Here is a 27,005-nt window from a genome sequence, read left to right as displayed (position 1 = left end):
GGTCCTGTTTGGCCTTGATTCAAACTGGTTTCACTGTATCTGGAATATTGATTACCGCCTCCAAGCTTTCTGCTGAGGTGAACATCTGTTGCCCTCCACAATCAATCACTGCCACCATGGGTGCCACCCAGAAGTCATCTCCTCGTTTCTGAAAGCCCCATGGCACTCAGGGAACACATTAACCACACAGCACTTGTACCAAAGCAGAAGATTTCACTCCACTTTAGGAAATATGGATTTGTTTGCTTGATCCTACATCAGCCGGTGAATTTCATGCACTTCACACCCTATACGCAATCCCAGTGTGTCGGTGCTAATTCCCACTCACAGCTGTACTGCGATTGTTTCCAGTGGATGTGCATTCTCTTCACCTTGGCATCTGCTAACTCCCCCACCCTCTTAACCCCTCTTCCTCCATCAGTGCCCATGCAAAAGCCGGCCACAGGCATAAGTATCCGCCAACTGTATCCCTCCTGCTTTGCTATGCTCTGGGAAGCAGCGGCGTATACAGCAAGCTGGTCCAAAGGGAGAGCAGGAGGGTGTTGGGAGAGGGAGGGAGGAGCAGGATTGAATGGGGAAGCGGGAGATGGAGGGCAGGGGAGGAGGGAATTCTTTGGGAAGGGAGCCAATCCAATTACAGGCAGCGGTGCAGCCCTGGTTTCTTTGGCGGCACTAAATTCACATTTCAACGGTCTCTTCCTCTCTTGCCCAAAACCTTCCTCTTTTTCCATCTATCTCCTCTTCTTCTTGATACTCTTTTTTCTTATTTTCCTCATTCTGCATCCCCAGCCACAACACCCCTCCTTCTCTTTCCCCCTACCTGTCTGTCTCCCTTGGTTGCATGGAAGGCGTGACGGCACAGAAGAGTATCGTCAGCAAAGCATCTTGTCACCCTATAGCTGTGTCATGCTCAGATCTGAAAGGAGCCTGAAGCATCCCCGGCTATGTATCTCACACGGCTCTGTGGGAGCTTATCAGCCTGGTGCAGAGGAGCTCCAGCCGGGGCTCGTCAGGTCACCCTGTCCCCTTGCCCTGCCTGTGACACCTCTAGGTAAACACATGCACGCTCCCGACAGCAGAGCGTCTGCTGGGAAATCTGTCCTCCTCTGCCATGCAACATTACTGATTAATCAGCAACGTTTAAAGAATGATGCTGTCTTTTCTGCAAACTGGCGCAGGCATGTACACTCGCTGTGGTCGTTTCCTTATTCATGCAAATGAGGTGGAGAGTCCTTGCATGTAGGACCATGTGCTTGCATGCAAATCAAGACGGGGCCACGTCTAAAATTGTACCTGCATGCAAATTTTTGCAGCGAAGAAGCAGCTCCTTGCCGTACCATGTGGTTTCAAACAAATGGGGTTCAAACAAAGTCCAGAAAACTCCACTTTTAGATGCTATGTGCACCAAGCAATAAATATCAACATACATGTCTATTTTTATGTCTTTATTTGACATCTGATGTGGTGTTTTGACTTTTTTCCCCTTACACTGCTGAATTCTTTCTCTAATACCTTAAAAACATTGAACGTTTTTTTAATGGCATCCCTTGCTGGGTATAATCAACGATCAATTCAGAGTAATTCTATCACAAAATGAACATGCTGTGCTCTTTAAAAGGGGATAACAGTGCGATAGCATTAAAACAAACAGATGAAAGTCGTTAAATGGGAGCTTTCGAATATATCTTCTGAGATGTGGTTTCTGCTTTTTCTCTGTGCTGCCCACCGGACCATGGCGCCCATTCTGTAAGGTGCCCGCCTGCTCACATCCTGGTGCCGTCCTCCCCTCACGTTAGCGTTACTGTGGTTACAGTCATGCCCCTCTGAGGAGCGAGCCTAAGTACACAGCAGCACGCAAAGCCATTTTGCATGGATGGAAAGCAGGCGGCGGCTACAGACAAGAGTGTGGAAAGAAGCAGGGAGATAAAAACAATACGCAAGCAACAGCAGCACCGAGAGCCAAAACACTCCTTTCTGTCTCATCTAATTTAACCAAGTGGGCAAAAGGTGCTTAATTATTAAACAGCTCAAACAGGGGATTACATGGGATGAATATTCTCCCCACCACAGCCTGATTGGTGTATTGATTTAATTATGAATAAAGCGAGACCAAAAATAACTCAGGCAGACGCCATTTGTGTTGCAATGCCAGCCCTGGGATAACAAAAGGCTTTCCAAAAGAGGTATCAGATTGGTTTTAGTAACTCTCTTTCCTTTTTCAATATCTTCCACTGAGCCTCATGCAGCTGTTAGAAGGGGGAGGGACGAGAGTGTGAGCCAGTTACGGCTCAGTGACACACTCCTGCTGTCACTCCAACAGGCAGCCCCATGCGAGGAGGAGCCAAGTGAATACTGACAAATCCCTCAACCAGCTGTCCAAATGGAGGAACCCTCAGTATGTAAGACAAAGTGTTGGGCAAAAACTGTGATAAATATGGCCATGGCAGAATATTATATTATATTAATTGTTACCAAATTATTGTTTATAATTAAATCACCAATGATTTGGACCAGTTATGGATAAACTCTTTCAGTCTTTCAGTCTTTCAGTCTTTTCAGTTTTTGAAAGTTGAGGTAAGGTGATCATCAACATAGAGTGACAACCTTTGCAGTCGAAAATTGAAACCAAAGTAAAAATTCAAAACAGTGCAGTTCCTCAAGTGTCCACTTGAGGCTGGTTGCAAAAGTTAAAGGGTCTCCATCAGGTACTATGTAAAAAAAAAACTTAAAACATGTACAGTCTTTTTTCATGACATACACTGCAAAAAACTGAAATCGTATCAAGTGTTTTTGTCTCATTTAGTATAAAATGTATTTTTAGATTTAATATGAGCCAAATTCACCTGACCAGTCCAGAAAAATGTCTTCTTTCAAGTTATTCAAAGACAAAAATGAGGTCTGAAGTTACTAGTATTGAGACATTATTTGAGTTTGAGCAAATTTTTTCAAAAGATTTTTTTCTTACTTGATAAAAGCAATTCAGACCTTATTTCTTTCTTTAAATAACTCAAAACAAGACATTTTTCTGGACTCATAAGTTAAATGTGGCTTTAATTGAGTATAATATGACAAATTTTACTTAATTTAAGACAAAAACACTTGATAAGATTTCAGTTTTATGTAGTCTTATTTTGAGTACATGCCTCTTTAATTATTCACATATGCTAAATAAAATCTAAATAATCAGAGTGTGGATAAAATGGCGGTAAGGTGGCCGTGGTTTAGGAGCTGAAAATCCAACTCAACTCCACCTCTTTGCAACAAGTGTAAAAAGTTATGTTGAGTCATCATATCTAACAAAGTGTCTGTGACTCTGGGAAAATTTGAGTGGAGCCAGGTGACAAAGATAGTAAACATTTTTTTCTTTCGAGAGATTTTTCACTTCTTGACTCGACCTCCCGACATATTTTACAAACCCCGAAAAAATACACAAAAACGTCAGTTGTCAATCATCGTTAAACGTCATGAATAAAACCTCGTTTTTAACCTCTTATTACTAATGAAAATGAACATTTTCGGAAAAAAAGGGAACCTGAATACAAGGCAGACAAATAATATCTTCAAATCCCCACAACAATCGGATGTGAGAAACTATGAGGTGTTTAAATTTTTTAAAGTTTGACCACAGCCCATCTGGAATGACTGGAGAGACAGATTTTTTTTACCTATACTGCAGCCAGCCACCAGGGGGAGCAAATTTTGTGGTGACCTCACTTCAAGCTGAACAAGATGACGTCCATTATTTTACAGTCTATGGTGACATCATCAAGTCTGCATTGACGTTCTTAGGCAGTCTATAATTACAACCAGAGCCAGGCATGATGGATTCAGATAGTAGCATTGCTATAAAAGCCAACAGCACACACACCAATAGTCAGGAAACGCAAGACTTATCGTTCAAATATGACACACAGTGCTAGAAATAACACAAAATGATCATTTTATAGTTAAAAATCATTAAAACTGACTTTCTTTTCATACACTATCTCACTCTCACTCACTCCTCATATCGACTAAAGCAGGGGAGAACTACTCCCTTTCTTTACCGTTTAATTCTGTCAGCAAGAAATCTCCTCTAATACCTTCGTCCCTGTGGCTGAGGTGGAAAATATATCATTATTAACTGGCCAGCAGCCCTTAACCCCTCTGTGGCGTGTGTATTCTCTTACCAAGGCTAGCTGCTTTAGCGCTGTGGACGGCTTTCTCTTTTGCCTCTCTGTGGGCCACCGGCAGAAAGGTGCCTATTAAAATTAATGGGCCTGTGCAGGTTATTCAACACTGCGACACCGGAGCTCGCTTAACAAGGAAGTGGTAATGACCACTACAGTGAGCCGGCCATCGCACATTAGCCCTCTCAGACGCTTTGACAGCAGGCATTAAATATTAAGGAGATAAGTTCCCTGTGACCATGATCCATCTGCATGGAAATAGGACCACTTCACAACGTCTGTGCCCTGTGGACCGCTGGACAGCCCGAGTCTTCAGTCTCACAGCGACAAAGAGAGAAGAAGGAAGCGAGGAAGAAGAGGAAAGGAGTTGGACTCACCTTCTTTAGACGTCCACTCTTTGTGCCGACAAAGGCGACACAGTAGCCGTTGTAGACGTAGGAGGTGACAGAAGTCATGCGGTCCCGAGTCTCAGTGTAGAGAGTGTGACCTGTCACCAGCTGAGACCCACCGAGCGGCTGGTTGATGTCCAAACCGCAGAAAGAGTCGTCAATTGGCACCGGCTACAGACAGAGAGAGAGAGAGAAGAACTGAGGTTATAGAAGGAATTTTAAAATACAGCCAAAAGAAAGTGAAACTTAATTCAAATAAAGAAAAAGGTGATCATGACTTTGAGACAAATGTGTCACAGTATACATAGAAACCCTTGACATGAAATGTACGGCAAGAGGAGGGAAGGACAGAAATAGAAACAACTTAGGGAATAAGACATCTGGAGAGCTGAGAGGCTGCGACGCAGAGCGTTATAGAAGAAGACAGCTCAGGAAGGAGGAAGGATGAAGGTGACAGACTGAGACTGAGAGCGATGGTCAAAGTTGTGGAAATAGCAGCAGTGTCAGAGAGCGTCTGAAGGGGGTGAGGGAGGTGAGTCTGAGGCAGACAGGGAGACAGGGGGAGGTCAGAGCGAGGTGGAGGTGTGCGGACGAGTCTCTCAGCCAGACAAACGTTTGCCTTTCTGTTCCACTTGGCAGACATGTTTCAGCTCTGCCTGACTGAGCTCCACCTTGCTCTCACCGTGGCTCATTACCCCGGCCTATCATCACACCTCTGCAGGAAGACACAGACCGCATGATAACTATGAGCTCCGGAAAAAAACACTGCCAGATGAGCATGCAACGCTGAAATATGCACGTGAGCGGAGAGGATGCAACGAACTGTGTTTACGCATTCATTAGAAAATAATAACTACCATCGAGTCTCATTAAGTTTGACTGCAGTGTTTAGGGAAATTTGATGTGTATCTTAGTGTAAAATACTATGATTATTTGTTTAACAGGTTATGAAACCAAATGAAATAAAAACTGGTACAATTATATGACCGAAAGTGGCAAACAAGACCAACAAGAGAAGAAATTGAGGGGAACAGATGTGAGGGGAGGATGTAGAGGCGGAAAAACACCAAAATAATTTTGGGGAGCACTGTGCCAAGACAGTAAAAGTCTTACAACTAAAATGACAACTGAGGTGAGTCTAGATTTTCAAATATTCAAGTGATCATTTAATGATAAAAATTGAAACGTTTATGTGACTATTACTGTAAAGTTCATTGTATCAGCCGCTTGTTTCATGGGGGAAGTGGCTTGTATACTGTACAGGAAGCAACTCATAACACTGATTTGATAAGGGAAGCATTCAGCTGCGCTCAGCATGAAATCTGACATGAAATAAAAATGAAAAATGCCACGAACTTGTGAAACTTGTGATTCCGTTGACCTCCAGATGAACTGTATGGCATCCTCTTGTATATCCTACTGTATATAAGCAGCCAGAGGCTGATCCTCTGCCTGCTCCTTCTTGCATGAGAATAAAGACAAGACAAAGACAACTGGATGGTTTGTTCTGCTTTACTTTAGACCTAAAGAGAATTTTTAAAGACAGTTTTCTCATCTAAAATACTGTAGCTTTTTCGAGTGATTTTACCAGCCCCAGGCTGCAATACGATAAAACCAATGCTGTTTTTTTTGCCATTTCATATAAAAAATTCAATTTAACATAAGAAAGAATAAGTTTAGGTTTCCTGTAAAACAAGTTCGAGCAGAAAGGGGGAGAAACAGATGGTCTGAAAAGCTAAATAATTTTCCAACATGAGCACATTCTGTCATCTGAGTTCACTTTATTGCCCTCTGGTCACCGCTTTATAGCACCCCGTGGGAAAACAGTCCATTATTCCACATCTTTATTCGTTTTGCCATTAGGCTGATAAACCTGAACAGTAGTCAATGTTTTTTTATCAATGTACTGACTGTTTATTGATAGTTTATTTATTGGCTCTGGCATACTCTGGCCTTTTTTGGTCTGGATAGACTGATAAAAGTGAATTGCCCTTGGGGTAAATAATGTTTTCTGGACCTGAATATAAAAAAAACAACAACAACAAAAAAACACGGAGACTTTTGCAGCACCAAAGAGTTCTGGGAAGTTCTTCAAAAACATAAAAAAATCAAAAGTAAAACTAAATAGACCATAATCATATCTAACTAGCTTACTGCAACTTTGCATGGTCATTAAATTAGAGCCCTGTTGCCCTAGTTCTACAGGGTGCTATTTGACAAACTAGTAGTATTTCTCCTTGAAATGCCTATCCCAAGTGATACCAGCATGTCTCTGACATAGTTGAAGCGGTTCAATATTAGCAGCTGGCGCTGTCGTTACAAAATAACACAAAACAGCTTGAGGAAGGGGAGTGTTTTCATATGCACACCTCTGCAAAAGATTTTGCTTCCACTTTCTCATTTAATCAGGCCTTTGAAGATGTTATGAGGAGGATCTGTTTTAATTGCACTCCCTCGCCACCTTGTGGCCTGGGGTCTCCACACACTGTCGTAAATTACTTTTAGCGAGATGTTTGTTTTGGAATTAAATGGAGATTGGATCCAAAAAAATTTTCTTTGTTCAAGACAACTTTTTACTAGATACAACGCGCCAAGGTAAGGTATTATTCAGTACGTAGCGATACGGTTTAAAACGTGACATCAAGCTAACGTTGTAGCAGCCGGCTTTATGTTAGCCCCGTGCTCCGACGTATCTGTAGGCTAATGTGACAACAAGTTAACACTGTCAGTTTGTAAGAGTTTAGTAGCTGTTTATATTTAGCGCAGCCAACCACTTGGTGCTCTAAGACATGTCTTTAATGTGTAATGTTAGTAAATCCTGGTTAGCTATGTCCTGCCAGTCATCTACCAATCAGAGCTAACGTAACCTCACTCTTCATTTTATTGATAGACTCTCAAGTTTGAACAGACCACTGCAGAATAACTGCTGACTGTGGGTTTGAGTCAACATTACCACAAACAGTTTAGCCCCTGTGTTATGTATGATATTATGATACAGCCCAAGCTAAGGCTAGTTTGCCTTTAGCTCAGGCTGTATCCCTCTCTCCCCGCTCTCCTTTTTAGTTTTCTTCTGCTCTTCTGTCCTTTTTCTGTCCGACAGTTTGGCTCCAGTGTCCACCATCACTACAAAATTAGTCAAAGAAATCGATCTCTTCTCTCTACTAAACTTCGTCAGCTGGCGTGGTGTTGTCATAGAGACCTAGATGTGCTGTAAATGAATCCAATCCTGGTCTACCCAGTCAGGAAGCTCAAAAAAATGCTTAAAATAACCTTTAACCAGTAGTGTTGGCGCTGGTAATCTCATTTTTAAGTGTGGATTACAATCAGGCATCACTTTTGAACTCCTCACAGCCTTTTTAAGGTGGAGTTTAAACAGTAACCTTGTAGCTTAACTCAAATTAAACAGGAACTGGTGAGATGCAAGTCAGTGGTCAAGTGTTGAATCAGTTCAGCTGACACAGTCTGAGTGGCAGTGGCCTCAAAGTGCCATGAGGAGTGAAGTGAGACGTCCAGGCAGGCTGAATCCCAGCACTACTTCCCCCAACGATAGCATATACGCTACACTCTTCCTCAGAAACAGTTTCCTGTTTTTCTCTTTGAAGTTATCTTCTTCTCTTTAACCTCAACTCATTAATTCTCAGTCTGTCACTCCATCCATTCCTCGTCTGTCTTTTTTCTCCCTCGTTCTCAGTCTCTGTCCCTGTCAGGATGCTGTAAGCAGACTATGCTGAGTGACACTTTCAACTCTGGGAGGCATATCAGCTTCTCCCTGCACACTGCACTCCATGGCTGTAAAACCCCTCAGTACTACTGTACACAGATTTTCATGAGCGGAGTAAGAGCAATAATGCTGACGGGGAATAATCGCCTCGGCGCTTACAGTCACGCCCCCCACTTTATGGCATTTCCTTTATTTCCTTTGACCAGAATAGCTCAGCATGCTAAAGGGTACTCCACTGCAGCATCCAAACCAGGGAAAGAGCTTACCATATTATGCTCTCTCGTGGTTACAGAATCAAATGTACCATATATAACAGCTTAATGCTTTTAAATATATGCCGATTAGACATGGTCACACACAATGGATCATGAGGGAGAGCCTTGAGAAACAGCCTCCAGTTCGAGACATTAGCTTATCAATAGCTACTCCCTTAAATGCATTTAGCTTTTTCGACGTACGGTCTGTTTGGCCCCAAAGCATTTGGTTCTGATTACATCTAGATTGTTTAGATGATGTGTGCTAAGCAGACTTGGCAGCCAAATCAAATCCCCCCGGCCTCCATGCGGTTGAGTTTTCTTCTTCACCTAGTTGCAGATTAGTTTTGGGGGATTTTTTTTTTTGCCCTGTCTTATCAGAAATCTCACAAGTAGTGAAGAAACATAGATTTGCCGTGTCTCATTCGGTTTCATGTGATACAAATTACGCTGGTTATCTGCAGCAGAGCTTTGGTGAGACAAAAATAGACTGTGTGATTAAGCCTTATCAAGTGTCTCACAATGCAGTATGATATTTAATCTGCGCTGAAAAAACTGTTTTCAATCGTAGGCCATATAATCTTGTTAAACAATGACTTCAGTTTTTCCATTTGGGGTTGAATTTGAATGAAGGATGAATTGGATGTGACAGGATATCAGCTCGCAGAGATTCCCTCCCAGGGTACGTCAGTGTTATCAATACTAGCTCCCCTCTGCTCTCACGACTGGTTAATTAGTCGTTAGGGCATGAGCACAAAGGCGAGACAGGATGATAGTGTTAGTCAAAGAGAGACAGCCTGATACAGAGACTCCCGTCATGGCTTTCTGTCTTCTCTCCCCTTCTTTTCGGGAGTGACTACAGAGATGGTGCGAATCTCCAGATGGCAGAAGGCTGGACGGCTGGGTGATAAATCTTTGATTGGCTGCTGTGTCTGAATCCCCTGGCTCAGCTTCAGATCCGTTCCCAGCCGTAGCTTTGGCCTGCGTGTGAGCGTACGCACGGTAAAACGTCTGCAAGCTCGAAATGAAAACTTAGGGTGTAATTAAGGTTATCCACTTTTTGAGTTCACTGGCTACCTGCTGCTAGCAACACACCAGAGGGAAAAAAAGAAGCTGTGGGATTTACTCAGATACCAAACAGGATACAGTTAACATTTCAGCAGAAACTCTCCCTTTGGATACGCTAACCTTGATTCACCTCACATCGCTGATGGATCTCTGGCATTTGGGCTCTAAAAATACAGCACACAGAAATTTGGGTGCAGGTACTTTAAAAAGTATGTGTGCCATTCAAAGAAGCCACATGGCATGAGTCGGGGATTTCACAGCAGGCAGACAATGTGAGCATGCTCGACATATCCAGTATTTAAATGTTGTTTGTACGGGCTCTAAGAGTTGTTCAAGCGTCGACATCCATTTGCATAATCCATATTACACTATGGATTTATTGCCTGCTCAATGAGTGTGAGGACATGGTTTTACAGCTGCATTTCACATCTTCTTATCTCTGTGATTACACATATAAAGCTTCGATGTTTAATGTCAAAGAGGGAAGCAAACTTTTATTGGCCGGAAAATCTGAGGCAATGTCTAACTGTATTTTCAAGCTGCAGCTAAAAGCAGCTAAAAGTAGAAATAAACTATTACCAAGCTAATGTTGCACTTCTTCCTAGCTGACATTACATTAGCCATGACGAGGTCTTTTATAGCATCTTTCAAGTTATAAAAGCTAATACCGTCAAAGCATATTTGATAATTAACTACTTTAGGAAAGCTAATGCTAGCAAACAACTGCTTTCTGGTTCACTACATTTTTTTTTAGCTTAAAAAACTTAAAAAGAAACTACCAGCAAATAATCTGTTAGATATCTCACTCACTGATCAGCTCACTATCAGATGTTAATATGGAAGTAACATTTTATTTCCAGTGTTTATTGTTAATATTAGCTTACCCCTGCTTCCTACCTTACATTATTGAGGAAATGGCTAACAAAATCAGCCAGATGATTTTCTCTAGTAGGTTATAAAATATGTTGTCTTGAGCTGAAAGTGTGAGGATACCCATTCTAACTTCCATTGTTTATTGTTAAAATTGGCTTGCAACACTTCCTAGCTAGCATAAATATCATCAAGTAAACTGCTAAATGCTACTTAGGCATCACTGGTAAATCAAATGTGTTTTCTTGAACTAAAACAGTTGGGATGCTAATCTTAATTTCCAGTGTATATTGTTTCTATTAGCTTTCTGCAACTTCCTAGCTAGCTACCTAACAGCAACATTAGCAAGTAAATGTCTAAATGATAATAAGTTGTTGCTGACTCATTTATTGGTTCACAAATGTGTTATCTTGAACTGAAAATGTGAATATACTTTGGCTGTTAATAGCTTAGCTTACCTTTACTTTCAAGCTCACTGTAACATTATAAACAAACGGCTAAATGCTATCTGTGCATTGCTAAGTCTTCCTAATGTATTATCACATACATTATCTTGAACTGACAATACTAAGATGCTCTTTATTTACAGTGTTAATTGTTATTATTAGCTTTATTGTTAATATCAGCTAAACACTACTTAGCTAACAGTGTAGTTATAAAGTAATGCTAGTTAGCTTTTGATAAGTCTCCATAAAGGTATATTGAATAAATTATCTTGAAGTGAACAATGTACAGATGTGAACCTATTGGCTTACCCCTGCTTCCTAGCTAACAATTACATCAAGTAAGTGGATTAATCCTCAAAAGTTGTTTCTTTGGCTAAAATGTTAAGATACATATATTTACTTTAGGTATTTATTGTAAAAAAATTAGCTTTGAGCTCAAATGAGTGACCAAACGTAACTATCTATATCCTTACTTTTCTTCTTAATGTTAGCTGCTTCATTGCTAAGAGTAGTGTTATTTGTAAATGGCTAGATGCTAAAGTTAGCTGTAGCTGACTCTCCTTTAGGCTATCAAATTTGTTAGCCTTTAACACTTTACAGTGATTTTACAACAGCACACAAACTTCCCAACTTGAGCTAAAGAGGACAACAGCTGCCTGTATCATGATCAATTTCTGGCATGACTTTAAGCACACTTGGATAATTAGTGAATCTTTAAAAGAAAACAGAAAAAGGTTTGTGAATTCAGCTCTCAAGGACAAAAAAAGCCTCCCAATCTCAAGACTTTTTGTTGCAATGTGCTCACTATCTATCATTCATCCTTCACTTATGTTACTTCTTCTATCCCGTCTCGGCGGAGCTAATAAAACCCAACGCGTTAGCTTGAGATAATGTCTCCCTCCTCCTGACAATCACCTCTGACATTGTGCTAATGGGGAATTTACTGATTGTAATAAGAGTGGTCAATTTGGAGACCTGGGGGATTAGCAACAAAGGAAGCTGATCAGTGGCTCTCATTATCATGAGGACAGGGATATCATTAAACACACTGAGAGCTACAGCATAGCACTCTGTCCTTCATACACGCAGATACACACACCCATACTGTAACTCACTAGTCATACTTAGCTAGTCATTAATTCTTAATATTCTTAAATTCTTATTAGCAATTACAGAATGAAAGCACAGAGGACTGCTGCCTCCTGGGAAAGAAGGAATATCAAGAAACTTAATTCTACTTGACAACATGTAAGCGATACACGGCGCTGTGTTATAGGATAATTGGGAATTTCAGAGGGAAAAGACTGCTGTGTGTGATCTATGCGAGAATCAGAGTACACCACCCCCTCCTCCGTGGCTGCTTTTTTCTCTTCGTTCTAGTAGGGTTGAGTTTGTTTGTTTGTATTGTGCTCGAGGAAAGTCTTATCGCTTTGAAGGCTGCCAATGAAAATAAATTAAATGGAGAATATCTCTTATTGAAAAACACTTGTTGTGTGATATCAGATGCAAAAGAATTTCACGTAATCACATGAAGAGTGGTTTAATAAGAGTATGCTATACGCAGGAATCAAAAGCATCTACTTAGGACTGCTGTGTTTATTTTTGTCAAAACATCTGCCCCAAAAATCTGAAGTATCTGCAGTTTTTGTTTCTTATTTGAAAGAATAAGAGGAGCTGTGGATTTGCTGTACTGTGGCAGAATTTTGAGCTTCAAATATGCTGAAGAGGAATGATTCTCTTGTTGATTGGGAGCTGATTGCAGCTCAGAGAGAAAACAAATTCCAAACATGCGAAAAAATGAGATCCTGCTTTTAGTTTTAACTGATGTAGAGAACCAGGAAAAACACAAACACGCTTTAAAATCTCTCAACAAGAGCAGCATTTTAAAAAAATACTTCCACTCTGCAAAATTAACACATTACATCTATTTGTTTTCAGTGTCTGTCAGTATAACTCACCGCTTTGGTGCACGCCACATCCTTCCCGAGCAGCCAGTTGAGCTCCAGGTTTCCCTCCCCCTGGTAGCAGGACTGCAGGCGCTCCTTGATTCTTGCATTAATGTCTCGGATGGTGAACACACACAGAGCTGAGTCATCCGGTGGGCGATGGAACTGCTTCTGGCCCTTGGAGAAGATGGTGAACAGCACATCATCTTGCGAGCTGATGTTGAGCGAGGCAGCTAGAACGCGACCGGGCTTTCCGAGGTAGGCGGCTTGCAGGAGCCGGTACTCCACTCCGTTCTTCACACAGCCCACGGGGAGGGAGACGTAGGAGTGAAACTTGCGGTCGTCTTTGCAGAGGCGGACAATGCGGGAGGTGTAAAAGAGGTCACTGGTGGATCCACTTGACGACATGCTGTTCTCCGGCGTCTCCGGCTGCACGGTCAGGAAGTAAACAAAGCTGCCGCTAGCGAAGCCGTACACGTAGTAGATGTCGAAGTGGGACACCAGTGCGAGTGTGTCTGATGGTATCTTGATGAGCGAGGACACAAAGTCGGTGTGTAACTCGTAGTCAAGCATAGCAGAGGATTCTGGGTCTCTGGGAAGCTTTCGGCTGGAGATGGTTGGAAAGTAGTCCTGTTTCCCGTCCACTGCTGTGCCGATGAACAAAGTGCCGTCCTGGCCTTGTGAAGGCACAATGACGCCATACATGGTCCCTGTTTGGTTCACACTGGACAGGTAGTGCTCCTTCTTATGTGAGGGCTCCACGAGGATAAAAAGGTCATCCAATCTGAGGAGTTTGCACACACCTTGGTAGAGGCTGCCGCAGGCCAGCAACCGATTCTGGGAGTAATCGATGAGCAGGAGCTTGTTGACATTGTTGGTTGAGACAAGAGGCTCAGAACAAGGCTGGACAATCAGAGGGGGGTAGCAGGCCTTGTTGTCGTCCTCTGGGCCGGTGTCATGGGAAACTAGGAGGGTCAAATTGCCTGAGAGCTTGTAGACACGGTTGACCGCTCCAATATACAAAGCCCCTGTGGTTTGGTGAACCGTCAGGTGGTTGAAGACCCAGTCCCGACGTTCAGGGTGGAAGCTAGTAAAAGTTTGCCCGCTGCACAAAGCAGGGACAGCGAGGAACCAGAGAGCTAGCAGAGTAGCTGTAGGTCCTACTTTAGGGTCAGGTGATAAAGTCCTGCGTGTAGCCCGCCGGCCCTCCATCTTTAACGGGCCTGCAAAAAAAAACTGCAGAGCAAGCGGAGAGGAAAGATGAGGGGAAAGTGGGAGGACACCTTCTCCTTTTTTCTCGTCAAAGGCTAACTTGCAGGTCAGATCCTCACAGGGGTCTTCACATTTTTCTGGAAAAGAAAGAGAAAGAGAGAGGAAAAAGGCGTTAGATAACACAGCATGACTCACATATCCGACAGAGGAAACACGTTAAACCGAATGGAAAGAGTCTTCATTAGAGATTTCACTGCTTGAAAAGGTCAGTTCAAAGTTCATCCTCAGTAAGGCGATGAGCTGTGGAGAGGAGACGAGTGGAGGTGTAAAGACACAATGAGAGGAAAGCTTTATGGTGCACATTCCAGAGGGAGATCTGGACACGGCAGGACAATGCAGGAAAGAGAAGCGGGCGGAAATTAGCCTGACCTGACTCACACTACTACTTGAGTGTATTCCAAGAACAGAGTAACACCGACGTGGCAAACAGACCTGAATCTCTCAGAGAGCTTTGGACACTTGACAATGACTCATCAGAGGCAATGGAAAATTTATTCAAACATATTCAAACCAAAGTCCTGAAACACTATTTTTAGGCTTTAATTTTGCTTTTTGCATGTTTGGACTTTTAAACAGAGTCGTGATGAATTCAAGCCCAATAAATTTGATTGAGAAGGATGACTAACCATGGAAACTATCAGAAATCACATAACCACTTAAGTCTGGTCTACAGCGTAGCTCCACACATAGCCCATGTACACCTCCTCCCAAACAGTGTTTATTTTGTCCGTTCATTTAGATTTGGTTTCTATCTTTTGAGGGAATTTCTCGTTGGCTTAAGTCACTCAGTAAGAGTATATCATGGACAGGGGTCTGAAACTTTTACTTTCATAAGAGCCACTTTGCCTCAGCTCACCTGGATTATAGTCATTCCAGAGCCACAAGTTCTACTAAATTTCCACAATAAAACTATAAAGTCTATAAAATTCTATACATAGGTAAAATCTAGAGAATAATTATTTAAACAAAAGTTGTTTAAGTTTATAAAATCGTTCATGATGTTTTGTTATTTTTTTTAATAAAAAAGCAAAATTTAATTTTTTTTAAATAAATTTTAATTTCTTTTCCACAGTTAAAAATTTTTGAAATGTCAAAAATTTGCCAAAAAAACTCAGATTAATTTGACAAGTAATGGATACGCAAAAATTGGAAAAAAAAAATGCAAAAATGAGATAGAAATTTAACATAAATCTGCAGAAATTTTAAACAATTTAAAAATTTAAATTTTTTTTGACATTGAAATTTTTTTGAAATTTTCCAAAGTTCAACATTTTTGAAATGTCAAAAAATGTGCAAAAAATTTCAGATGCATTTGACAAGTTATGGATAAGCAAAAATTAAGAAAATCATAAATTTGCGAAAATTGAATGGAAATTACAATTTTACAAAAATCTGCAGAAATTTTTAACAATTATAAAATTTTAAATGTTTTGAAATTGAAATTTTTTTAACTTCCCAAAGTTGAAAATTTTTGAAATGGCAAAAATTTGCAAAAAAGAAATCAGACAAATATTACAAGTAATGGATATGCATAAAGTTAAAAGTAATAAATTTGCACCAATATATATATATATATATATTTAAAAAATCCTACAAAAATGTGCAGAAATTTTAAACAATTTTGATATTGAAAAAAAATCATTTAAAAAATTTTAAAATTTTAAAACATTTGAAAGAATACTTGAATTTGATAACTTACATTGATAACATCGCTTAACTCATCATTTTTTGTTGTTTGCTAATGTGGTGTAAAACTATAGGTTAGCCACAGGTGCATGGAAAGTTGTTGGGCTGTTGATGCTGTAGGAGGTGAAGATGAGCAATGGCAGGCCTTATTGACAGATGTGATAAATATCTAGTTCAACAAAATGGTAACACAATTTTATTTAGTAACAATGACTTTAATCATCAAAACCCTCTATAATACCCTCAATAAAAAAATTTTTAAAGCTCCAGAGCTGCAGGTTGCAGACCCTTGATCATGGATTTTGAAAGCCCGACAGACTTTTTTGAAGAACAATTTTGTCATCATCATCTTGTTTATGAAAACAAAACAGATGTTCATCCAAGTTTTTATCACCTGTGATTTCATCATCGTCTTTGTTGCAAAAAAACTTAAAATTCAACACCTATCATCATGATTTTAGGCAGTTACTTTATTGGCCAAACATTTCATTAGGGTTAGTTACTGTATGATAAATAGTATGTATCAGCTACATAATATGTTTAAGATCCATGTGAAAAAGGAAGCAGAAACAGAGTGGGACCAGATCTGGAGTGGGACAACTGTCAGCCCCTGCAGCGTCGAGTCAACACAGAAGTATAACTCAGCCTTTGGTTGAAATTCCTCTGCACTTTCCTTCAACAGATCTGCCGCCTTATTTTATTTCTTTACTCACCCTCCCCCACATTCTTCACCCCGACTACAACCAATCAACCAACCGCCTTCGCCATATCTATCTCTAAAAAACATACATCAAGCAACGTCTGCAATTTATGCAACCATGCCGAGCCTGGACTGTGAAGATCTCCCTCTGTGTGCCATAAACCAAGAGACGCAGTTCAGCGCAGTCTGTCCCCAGGAGTTAATTATCTCGTCCATTGGAAAGGAAGGCCTGGCTCTTATTACTGGAACAAAGTGAGAACAAATTGGGAGCCACTACCACACACCCCTCCCCTTTGCTCTCTGCTCTTCCCGCTTTACAGGATCTGAATCTATTAATTATTTTTTCTAAACATGGCTGTTGTTTTTTTATCCTTTTACCCTCTTCATCTCCTGCTGACATGATCAGATCGCAGAGGGATTAATCACAGGCGGCACAACAATCATCTTTAAATAAATCAGCCACCGTATTAGATCTGTATACAGCTCGCTCATAAAAACACCAGCTTACAAAACATACACTGTGTGTGTGTGTGTGTGTGTGTGTGTGAGTGTGTGTCTCATTCCCTGAGTGTTATCAGTGTACTCGATCAGAACCGAGCAGTGTGAGGGGCTAACAAGTGGAGACAATGGCGGTGCATCCCAAAATCAAGTATGATTAGGCGTAGCGATCCAACAAGGGTAATTACTGTGGCGCTGGAGGAGGTAAGCTGGGGGAAGACACAGGGATGCCAAGGGGGGCTTGAGCGTGTCAGAGACGGCCCTACATCGTTTGTCACGCTTCAGATTTGCATTTCCTGCAGCGAGGGCACGGGGAATCAAGGGTGAAAGATGTGGCTGGAATAATCAGCGACTGAGCCTTAAATTAACAAGCGACTTAAAGGGCATATTGCAGGTTAAAGACAACTGTTAAGAAATTGATAGGAAAATAACTTAAAAACAATATCCTGAAAGAAACTCCTCAATTAATAAACCACAGGGTCTCCTAGAGACGTTTTAGTATGTGTTTTTGTATTTCCGCATTAAAAACCGGCATTTGAACGTGACATCACAGTCGGGAGTCCCGCTGCTTCTGCCTCTGTTTAACATTAATAGACATGGATCCGACGGTTACTCCTGTCAATGAAAAGGAAGATAATCTCAGTTCCTATCCATATGATGGTCCTTAGGGCTAAAATTATCAGCCTGTTAGGAAAGATGGAGAGAGGGAACAGGGCAGGATGAGGAGGAATAACGGCCGTAGGAGAGCAGAGATGTGGTGTAAGGAGAACCAGAGGAGAACAGAGCAGGTGTTCCGGTGAGTGAGCGCTGTTAGCTAGTGATATGTAGCCTAATGCTGTGTTCACATCAGCGTATGTAAAGTTTGAAATCAGATACGCGGATGTTTCCTCTGTATTCCTTTCAGTCGCCATCTGTAGCAGCTCTTCTTCTGTGTGCTCCGGTTCATGCAGGTATCCTTTTGGTTCCAAAGTGAATGGAACTTCATCGTCGCTGTCATAGTCGGTCATTTTGAATTTCCTACACCGCCTCACAATCCTTAGAGTACAAACAAAAGAATTACGATACTTGATCAAACTTATACGAGGCTACAACCGGCGCCCGAAGCAGCTTGTTTACATTCCCTACAGCTGAAAGGAGGAGGGGGGACGGAGCACACTAGCGCTGCGTGGAAGGATACATGACCAGTTAGTTAGGTCCGGATAAATGTTTATATTTCTGAAGACTTAATGCACTTAAAAAATACTTTATGTAGTGTACTCTTAAACTGTGGTATTACTTTTTGATTTGAGTTCTTGTAGGCAGAGAAAATAGCCTTTGAATTTGGTACCGTCTCTCCCTGTTAGCGCCTATTTCCTCATCACCATCGGTTAAAGTTTGTGTCTTACTGAGGGAGAGGAGACACCTTTCTACTGTATCTAATGTCCTTAGTGGTCACATAGAGCTCATACAACCTCACTTTAAAAAAACTGAACTATCCCTTTAATCTACTGCCTTTATCAGACCATGTTAAGTGTTAACTCAAAAAAAAAATTTAACCTGCAGTATACTCTTTAGGACAACGTGAATGTCAAGATATGGTGCTCGCATTCCTGCTGCAACCACCCCGTTCGACTCCAGGAAGGTTTGATTTGCAGCCCCGATTTGGGATCCCTCCTGAACCGTGTCCACCCTGTCACAGACCTCGTTCCAAATCTAGTAACGGCCATATTGGGGTCCCTCCCCCATCTCTCTGTGTGATCAACGGGTACGCTACTCAGCCCCGACTTAAATATAGACCCTTAGGGAGTGTATTGATCCATGTGTCCATAAACACAGCTCCTAAGGCCCAGTCAAGCTGTTCTTGGCGTGTGCACAGGCAGAGGTGTGGGAGGTTCTCCGTCCCAGAAGCACTTTATTAGCATGGTCATAAAAGTGCCAGAGCCTCGAAAACAGCAGCGAGAGCTAGACCCCCACCTTCACTCTCTGCTGCCTGTGAGCGGCCTTGCTCCTTTGTGTGAGTTTGTACATGCTAGATGTGCAAAGTGGATCCCTTTGGTGGTATAATCAACCTCCTGCTGAGCTAGCTTTTCACTCAAGCCCTGCAGCCTTTTGCCCCTTTGAGCCTTCTCTACACCCCCGCCCCTTAATCGTATATGTGTATACAACATTGACTCCCATCCATCTTTTCTTCCTCAATCCTTTTATTCCTTTTCCAGTCATTGGGAGAAAAAGACGCTGTGCCCCCTCGTGTTGAGGCAACAGCTGCAGTAGCAGAGAAAGAGACTGTATGGTGTAAATTAAAGGCACAACAAAGGTTATCCATTCAAATCGCAGGACCACCTTTTTTGTTGAACTTGATCAAGAGGAACCACATCACGCAGTTTAAAGAAATGCCTCTTTTGTTTACCAGGAGTCAGAAAAACCGGGAAGGCCATTAACATAAAAATGCTGGAATGATTCAGACTTTAACACAGTTATCTACTGACCTAGAATAAAGCGTTTGAGTCAGCAGGTTTGAAAACTTAGCTTCTGTTGCTCCTAAAACAACTCCGTATTTGCAATATCAGCAATATTTTCCCCCACGCTGTGTATGAACAGTTGTCTATCTGTCTCTCAAAACACCAAACACAACAAGTCCTGGTTCTGTTCAGCTTGTTGACGCATCACAATTGTGGTTGTTGCACTGCCGAGGAAGACAGATGGACTGGCATGATGACAAACTGTCAGCACTTTCACTGTGTTACATCACATGAGAATATGAAAAAACAAAAAACTCAAAGTATCGTCGTTATTGTCAGTAGATTTCCATCCTGACACTCTGGCAGACGTGGAAAGCGACGAGAAAAGGGGAGCATCGAGTCAAGAGAGACGGAGGAGCACTCCACATGCAAGCTGTGATCCTGGCTCAGACAAAAGACTTTTTTTGTCTGTGTGCAAAACTTTCATAATGAATAGTGAGGAGCACCAAACACTACACTGGCACTTCTCAGACAGGCTGCTACTGAGTCCTTGTTAAACAAACTCGTCCCACCGGCTGCCCGTGCTCCGTCACTGTGTCTGCTTGCGGCTGTGTGGTGATTTCCCCAGCCGCTGTGCAAGATGCGCTGGCCGTGCCAACTGTGGTCAAAGGGAAGCTGCATGCATTGTGGCCGATTATCTCGTGGAAAGATGCTACAAAAGCCGCAGAATGAATAGTCAAGGCCAGAAATGAGAAATGATAAGGAATGCAAAGCATCGCTGACGGGCGCCTGCAGCCAGAAAACTAAATCAGGAAAGAACAGACAGGAGGACGAGGCCTCTGGAGGGGGAGCAGCTCTAAAACCTCTATCACCCTGGAATAGGCATCAGGTCTTCTGCCTTTGTGGTTTTTTTCCTTTCCATCCCTACATACTAAGCTTCTTAACAATGCAGCCAAATATGCCTGATCTCCTAAATTCATATTTACAGCAATTGTATTGCAGAAGATAGAGAACATAAACCAAAATCCGTTTATGGTGCTAAATCTATTGTTGTCTGAGAGGGAAAAGGAAATGGGAGATTGTGATTTCATGCCTAGGATTAATGTGTTATTCCCTGGATGATTAATGTAAACCGTGAAATCTTAATGCTCAAGAAGAAGTGATACGCTGCAAATCAGAGAGACAACTTGGAACGCATTTCCCAAAAAACAGCCGGTCAAGAAAACATTTTCTCATTGGGGGTAAGAGTGATCAGTCGCACTGTAAAGATAGAAAGTTTAATCTCCCCTAAAGGAAGATTGTCTTCTATAGGAGCCTATAAAAAAGCGATTAGCAGCAGAGGTTAGTCCATTAGTCTTCCCTCTTTGCTGCTATCAAGCACACCGATAATGAGAGGACTCGCTGGCATCTCCAGTTGTTCAGCTGGAGTGATATTTATACATCCTTTTGTCTCAATAGGAAATGGATTTCTCAGCTCAAGTGCCAGCTCTATCTTTTGGCACCCAGGAAAAATGAACACATCATGTCTTCATCTATCCAAACTTTCAGCCACCACAAGGAAATGACACAGTATCAAAGCAGAGGGAGAACCAAAAGCTCTGGGGTAAGTGTGATCATTCCTCTGTACAGTTTCCTGTGCTGGGAGTAAATTACACCTAATGTTTCTGTCCGTGACAGAAATCAAATTTCAGGCACTTTTAAAGCCCCTAATAAGTCTCCAAAGATGCTAAAGCTGGTCCACAATTATGGTGTGTGTGAACTAACAAGATCAGCAAAGCAACCATACATTTCCCATATTACTTTTTTATGCAAGTGGCTCACCATGGAAACTAGAAGATAAAATCATTTTCTGTAAACAAAGCTCTTAATAAATCTGACAGAGTTCACAGCAGCCTTGGGATTGCACATAAGACTACACTACAAAATTAGTATGGGAGGCAGAAACTTTTTCATCGTCAGGACCTTGCCCTTTGGAGTTGTTGATCAGATTTGGCCCAGGAGTCAGACCCTTTCTCTAATTTTAAGACCATAAAAGATTTTTGATAAAAATCATAGGACATGGGGCTGGCTCAAGGTCTCTTTCTTTGTTTGATTGTTCCCCTTTTTGGACCAAGCTATTTAGAGGAGTCCTGACAAAAACTTATAAGTATGAGCACATTACTCAAGTTTTAAAACCCTTACTGGCTATCTGTTACCTGTCACTTAGAGGATAGATTTTCGAGTTTCTCTATGGCTTGGTGGTGGATTACATTTCGAACATGCTTGTGACACAGGAATCTTCTCGGATCCTATGAACATCTCGGTCCATCCCAGTGACCGCCCCAACAGAAGCATGAAGTAGCAGATCCTGACCACCTTTAGGTCCGAATTTAAAACTTCTTGTCTTCCGATTACTCTGCCCTCTTATTAATGCAGACTCACTGTTAAACTTTTGTTGGATTGCCTGTTATTTCACCTGTTTTCCACTTGAAAGGTCATAAAAAAGACCCATGTTGCCATTTAGAAGAGTCTAAATCAGGGATGTTCGATATCACTTTTTTCACACCGATACTAGTATGAGTACTCTCTCTTGAGTACTCACCGAAACCGAGTACTGACACCACTAGTTCCTTTGATACATAAAAGTTCAATTAACAGTGACCGATCATTTTGAACTGAGGCAGCACAGTTACTCTGCTATTAAGTCCACAATAAAACACAAACAACTCTCTGAGTTTAGGATTTTTTTTTAAATAAACTACCAAAAGTGCAAAATAAAACTAACAACTGTCAGAGCTTTAAAATTTTGTCAAAATAAACTGATGTGCAAATTGCAGTATTGTAGCGCCAACTACTGGCAGGAAGGACTTACTCAGCGCAAGATTTATTTGCCTTACCACTACTCACCCATCCCTAGTCCAAATAAAAAAATATATATATAGGACAACATTAAATTCACAAGTTACCAGATGCAGGCTACAGTCTTCAAAACTAGTATGGGAGGTAGAGTCTATTACAAGCAGGATCTTCTCCTTTGGAATCATCTTCCAGTTTGGCTCTGGGAGGCACCTTTTTTGGTTTTTAGGACCAGGCTTTAAACTCTCCTTTTTGATAAGCCTTATTGTTTAGGCTGCTAGCACAAGCTCTATTTTCCTAGTTAACTTTCTTTGCACCCATGAGTCCTACACGAGTCCATGAGTTTTACACTCATGACGTCTTCCTCTTATACAAAAGGTTTTTTGCCACTTTCGTCAATGGCTTGTTGATAGAATTCATAGTACTAAAAAGATTGTAATCCATCTGTGTGAAGCATTATGTGACAGCTTGTATTGCAGTTTAGTATGGTTATAGAAAAACAGGCTGACTCATTGGTTAATGGAGCCTAATGTCACAGGAGTGCAAACGTTGCTGATCTAAATGCACGTCATTTATTCGCATTGTTTGCTTTTGTCAATTCAAAGACACGTGAAAGACTGTGAGCTTCAGCTTAAGAGCCCTTAATTTAGTGGTGCTTGGTAAATTAATGTGCACTTGCCCACAATTAAGCATGTGCTCTAAGGGCACTCTAGCTGAGCACTTTGCATCCACTCTTTAATAGCACTATCTTTGTTAGTGACCCATATCAGTGCACTGCTCACGACTGTCTGAGGCCTGCAGCAAGGCCTTAAATCGCTGAATTGTGCCCATTCAAAGCAGCCGTGGCTTCAATGAATGCATGAAAAATATTATTAGAAACATCCTCCACACAGCCTTTGAGCTGATTCACAAAAAGGCTGTCATCATCACAGCAATAACAGAGCCTCAGCATTGTTGCTTATCCCTGAATGCAAACAAAGGCACGTGCATCTAATCTTTCCCTTTAAGTCCGTCTCTGCAGAGCCACCCCCCCACCTCCTCCTCCTCCTGCTTCACACACTTTAATCTCTGTTTGAGCAAGCACACGCTGGCATAACACTTTAAACCTGTGACATCCACAGAGAGCGTACAAAGTCATTGCTATTCTAATGATTTTCGCTTCCCCTCCTACAGCCACCACCTCTGCCAAACACCAGGCATGTGCTCCAGTTCTGCACACATCCACACCCACAATCAAAAGCATGTGCACACATAGACATGGGTACACAGGCACACATCACATAAATTATCCCGCTTTTCCCTCAGTCTGTGTTGCTGCTGACAAAACTAACAGCCTTCGCATGCTTCTCCTTTAAACCCCGATGGAATCCCAGGGCGTGATCTTCTCAAGGAGCCCCACTACCAGAAGCTACGTGGTGCACGCCTCATCATAACTGTCTGTCATCCTTTGGAAGCAGCTTTCCATTAGGGATCATTTCCATAAATCTAAATTGTAAAGAGGTCTCAGGGAAAGGAGCAGGGAATCCTCAGCAGGCAGAAGACAAACAGGGAAGTCTGTGGAGGCCACAGGATCAGGTATTTTATCTCAGATTGGAAGAGAATGAGGTTCTTTGACTGACACCGTATACGTTTTATCAAATCAGGCTGTCTTAAGTGTTCCTGAAGCTCGTGGCGGCACAGTGTTGTCCCTTGAAAGCAAATGTGGCGCTTTAATGAAAAGTGGATGTGAGGGAATGCAGTTGTAAGAGATGAATGGTAAATAACCTTTTTTGTATTGTCGCAGTTGGTGAAAATAATCATGTATTTGTGAATAATTAAAGAGAAGCATTCAGAATCAGCTCTAAACACCTGTTTAATTTGAATCTCCTGTGATCCTGGGATGTTTCATCAGTATTCAAACAATTAGTGGGACTGTGATCTTGTTTTGTTCGCTACATTCACAGTTAAGGTTGTCACAATACCAGGATGTTGAACGAAACTTAGCAGAAAAAGTGAAGACATTTCTGTTTGTTTACCTTTTAAATGGAGCCGCATGTGTATGAAAGATGCATTTGTGAGATGAGCAGTTTACGTGAGTTGCTGATAAAGAATATGCGAAATCCTCTCTGTCAAAGCCAAACAGCTGTTTTGATTAAAGTGCAACAAAAACTGAAATCCTGGGCACCCAAAATGATTAGTTTTTGTTATTTTACATTTTCAGCCAAACCACAGGGCTAGCACAAAATTGGTCATCAAATACATACAACTTAGGAAACATAAAGGAACTAGGTGACATCAGTATGTTTATAAGCACACAGCAGTCCGGCTACGGTCAAAGCTTGATCGATAAAGTCACAATCTTGTTTCTGTGTATGCAGAAGGGATCAAACTACAGGCTGACTTCAAGAGGAAGCAACATCCTTTGACGAAAGCCAAGATGGATGCTGTAGCTCTTTATGTTTCTTACATGCTATGTGTGTTAATTACAATATATGGTGTTTGTTGTGCTGGCAACCCTACTTCTCATGGTCATCTACTTCCTCTTCTGGGGGAAATTTGCTCACACTGAAGGCAGAGGCGTACCAAGACTAGCTGAGTCCTGACGAATCCACCCGCAGTCTGATGTGTCAATCAAGCTATGCTTAGTCTGGTCCTGGTCTAACTAAGCTGTTTACATTAAACTTAATAGTCTGATCTCGTGCTAACTAAGCTCATAGTGTGATTTTTGAAGCTGCATGTAAACAAATTGGCTGTCTCTCTGCTCTAACTTTCCTTAATTTTGGGGTTCAGTGATTGGTGATCGGCCCATCCTTTCATATGAAACGGATCTTATATACATCTGCGAAGGTCTGACAGACAGCCACTGTTGCTTTTTGCTATGAGACTTAAAACTCATAATTTTCAATAAAATAAGTTTGGAAATTGTCATCAGTGCACCCTAGCTCTAACTGTCAGCAACAGACGCCAACATACTTTGTGTCTGTCTTTGTGAGATGCTAAAAGGAATGCAGAGAATGTTAATATTTGCTTAACTGTGAGTAAGGGGAGTTAAAGATGAAGTGACTGTGACGGAGGGATGAGCACAGACACACAGCATCAAGGAAGAAGCATGACTTCAGCTGCAAGTAAAACTAACCTGATAATTTCCTTTGCATTTGTGCAGGATGTTGCAATGACGTTGTTTGCTTATTAACATTGTTACTGCTGTGAGGCAATCAGAATATAACTTCTTATTTTTCAGTTAAACCTCAATATTGACCTTTTTCTTCAGGCTGATAGACCACTGTTGCTTTCATTCCCTTGTGGCAGCTTCTGGTCTGAATATGTGTGAATCAGTTTTTCATTTGTTAAACTACAGTGGTTTTTGATACTATGGACTAGAATCATTTTAAATCAGGTGGTATTTCAAATATTTCTATGACCTTATAGGGTGCATGAATAACATTTTGTCTGTCAAAACGAGAGTAAGTAAATGTTATGTGATAAAATCCAGGAAGTTTGGTGAAGCCACTTATGTTTCTGTTGAAGTTCACCTCTACGAAACATTACATCTCTCACATCTTTAGCCTTTTCTGTCCAGCCAATTCTCACAGCACATTTAAGAGTCGTCGAAGCAGACAAGTGGACTTGGCGAACAGGAGAACTTGGCTGGTACACCAGGTAGCAGGTGCAAAGGACAGCCAGAGGGGCATTGGTCTGAATGAGCAGGCAATTATGCGTCCTGAGTGGAGTAGACTGGAATTAAATGAATAAATGGCTCAGTTGGTCTGGCCTTGCTGCAATCAGATTACATAAATGCCCAGTCATTAGCATGCTGCGGAGTTGAACGTGTAAAGTGAGGGCTTGTCAAGCCAAGAAGATAGAGATGATGTTAACCCAAACAAGGGCAGGCTGCACACGTTTGTGTTTACATACCCCAGTTTGAATAAAAGTATTTGTTTTCTTTATCAACAGACTCTCCCTGCCGAGGTGTTTTCTACCTGCAGCTGCACTCAGATAAACAAAGCCTGGACTCTGACCTTTGGTGTGTAGTTGCCCTATAGGTATAAGTAGAGGTCGACTGATATGGGTTTTTTGGGGGCCGATGCCGATGCTGGTGCTTTCCAAATTTGGGCAGCCTATGCCGATATGCATAGCCGATTTTTCCAATTTGATATTCAGGCTGATTGTTAAATAAATATATTTTTATCACATTTTTGTGAAACGCAGCAATTTCTGAGCAACTAAAAGAAATCTATTATAACAAGTCGTGTCCACCAACACGGTTGAACACGTACAAGTAAAGTCAACCTAGACCACGCTAATTTCTTACTGCTAAAACTTATCACAAAGTAGCATTTGAAGTTAACAACATGCTGCAGACTGGAGAGCCATAGAGCCACAAAAACGTTAAAATGTTCAACAAATCTTACCATTATTCATTGTAAATGCAACAGGTGCAGGCTTTTCCACAGCCTGGATTCCACCGAGCACACTCCACTCTGACATAAATTAATGTTATCCGGCGTGCCACAGGGGTCCTTTCTTGAGGGGCAGCTTTAGCTGCCCGCACATGTGCCTGATCAAAAATTGCGTCAACGGATCAAAAATCGGCTTTTTAAAAGAAAATACGATAGCCGATAGAGACAAATGTCCAAATATCGGCCCGATATATCGGCCGGCCAATATATCGGTCTACCTCTAGGTATAAGGGACTGATGGACTGAGCCTTCTGTTAAATCATCACACCAAATC

At 41.6% G+C, this 27,005-nt stretch overlaps 1 protein-coding gene across 1 annotated transcript in view; it reads right to left on the bottom strand.

Annotated features, from left to right (window-relative positions):
* The window catches only part of LOC141799949 (plexin-A2-like), a 308,159-nt gene that overhangs the window by 254,877 nt on the left and 26,277 nt on the right, over nucleotides 1-27,005 (bottom strand). Inside the window, exons 2-3 of the mRNA XM_074682379.1 lie at nucleotides 12,876-14,212; nucleotides 4,547-4,729 (exon numbers count right to left, since the gene is read on the bottom strand). Coding sequence (XP_074538480.1) covers nucleotides 4,547-4,729; nucleotides 12,876-14,075 — 1,383 coding nt within the window. The 5' untranslated portion in view covers nucleotides 14,076-14,212. The remainder of the gene's footprint in view (nucleotides 1-4,546; nucleotides 4,730-12,875; nucleotides 14,213-27,005) is intronic.

The sequence above is a fragment of the Halichoeres trimaculatus genome, unplaced genomic scaffold (assembly GCF_033239565.1).
Source record: "Halichoeres trimaculatus isolate MK-OKI-2021-1 unplaced genomic scaffold, fHalTri1.1 fHalTri1_scaffold_11, whole genome shotgun sequence".
NCBI classification, from domain to species: Eukaryota; Metazoa; Chordata; class Actinopteri; order Labriformes; family Labridae; genus Halichoeres; species Halichoeres trimaculatus.
This window is presented reverse-complemented; position numbering and strand designations above follow the sequence as displayed.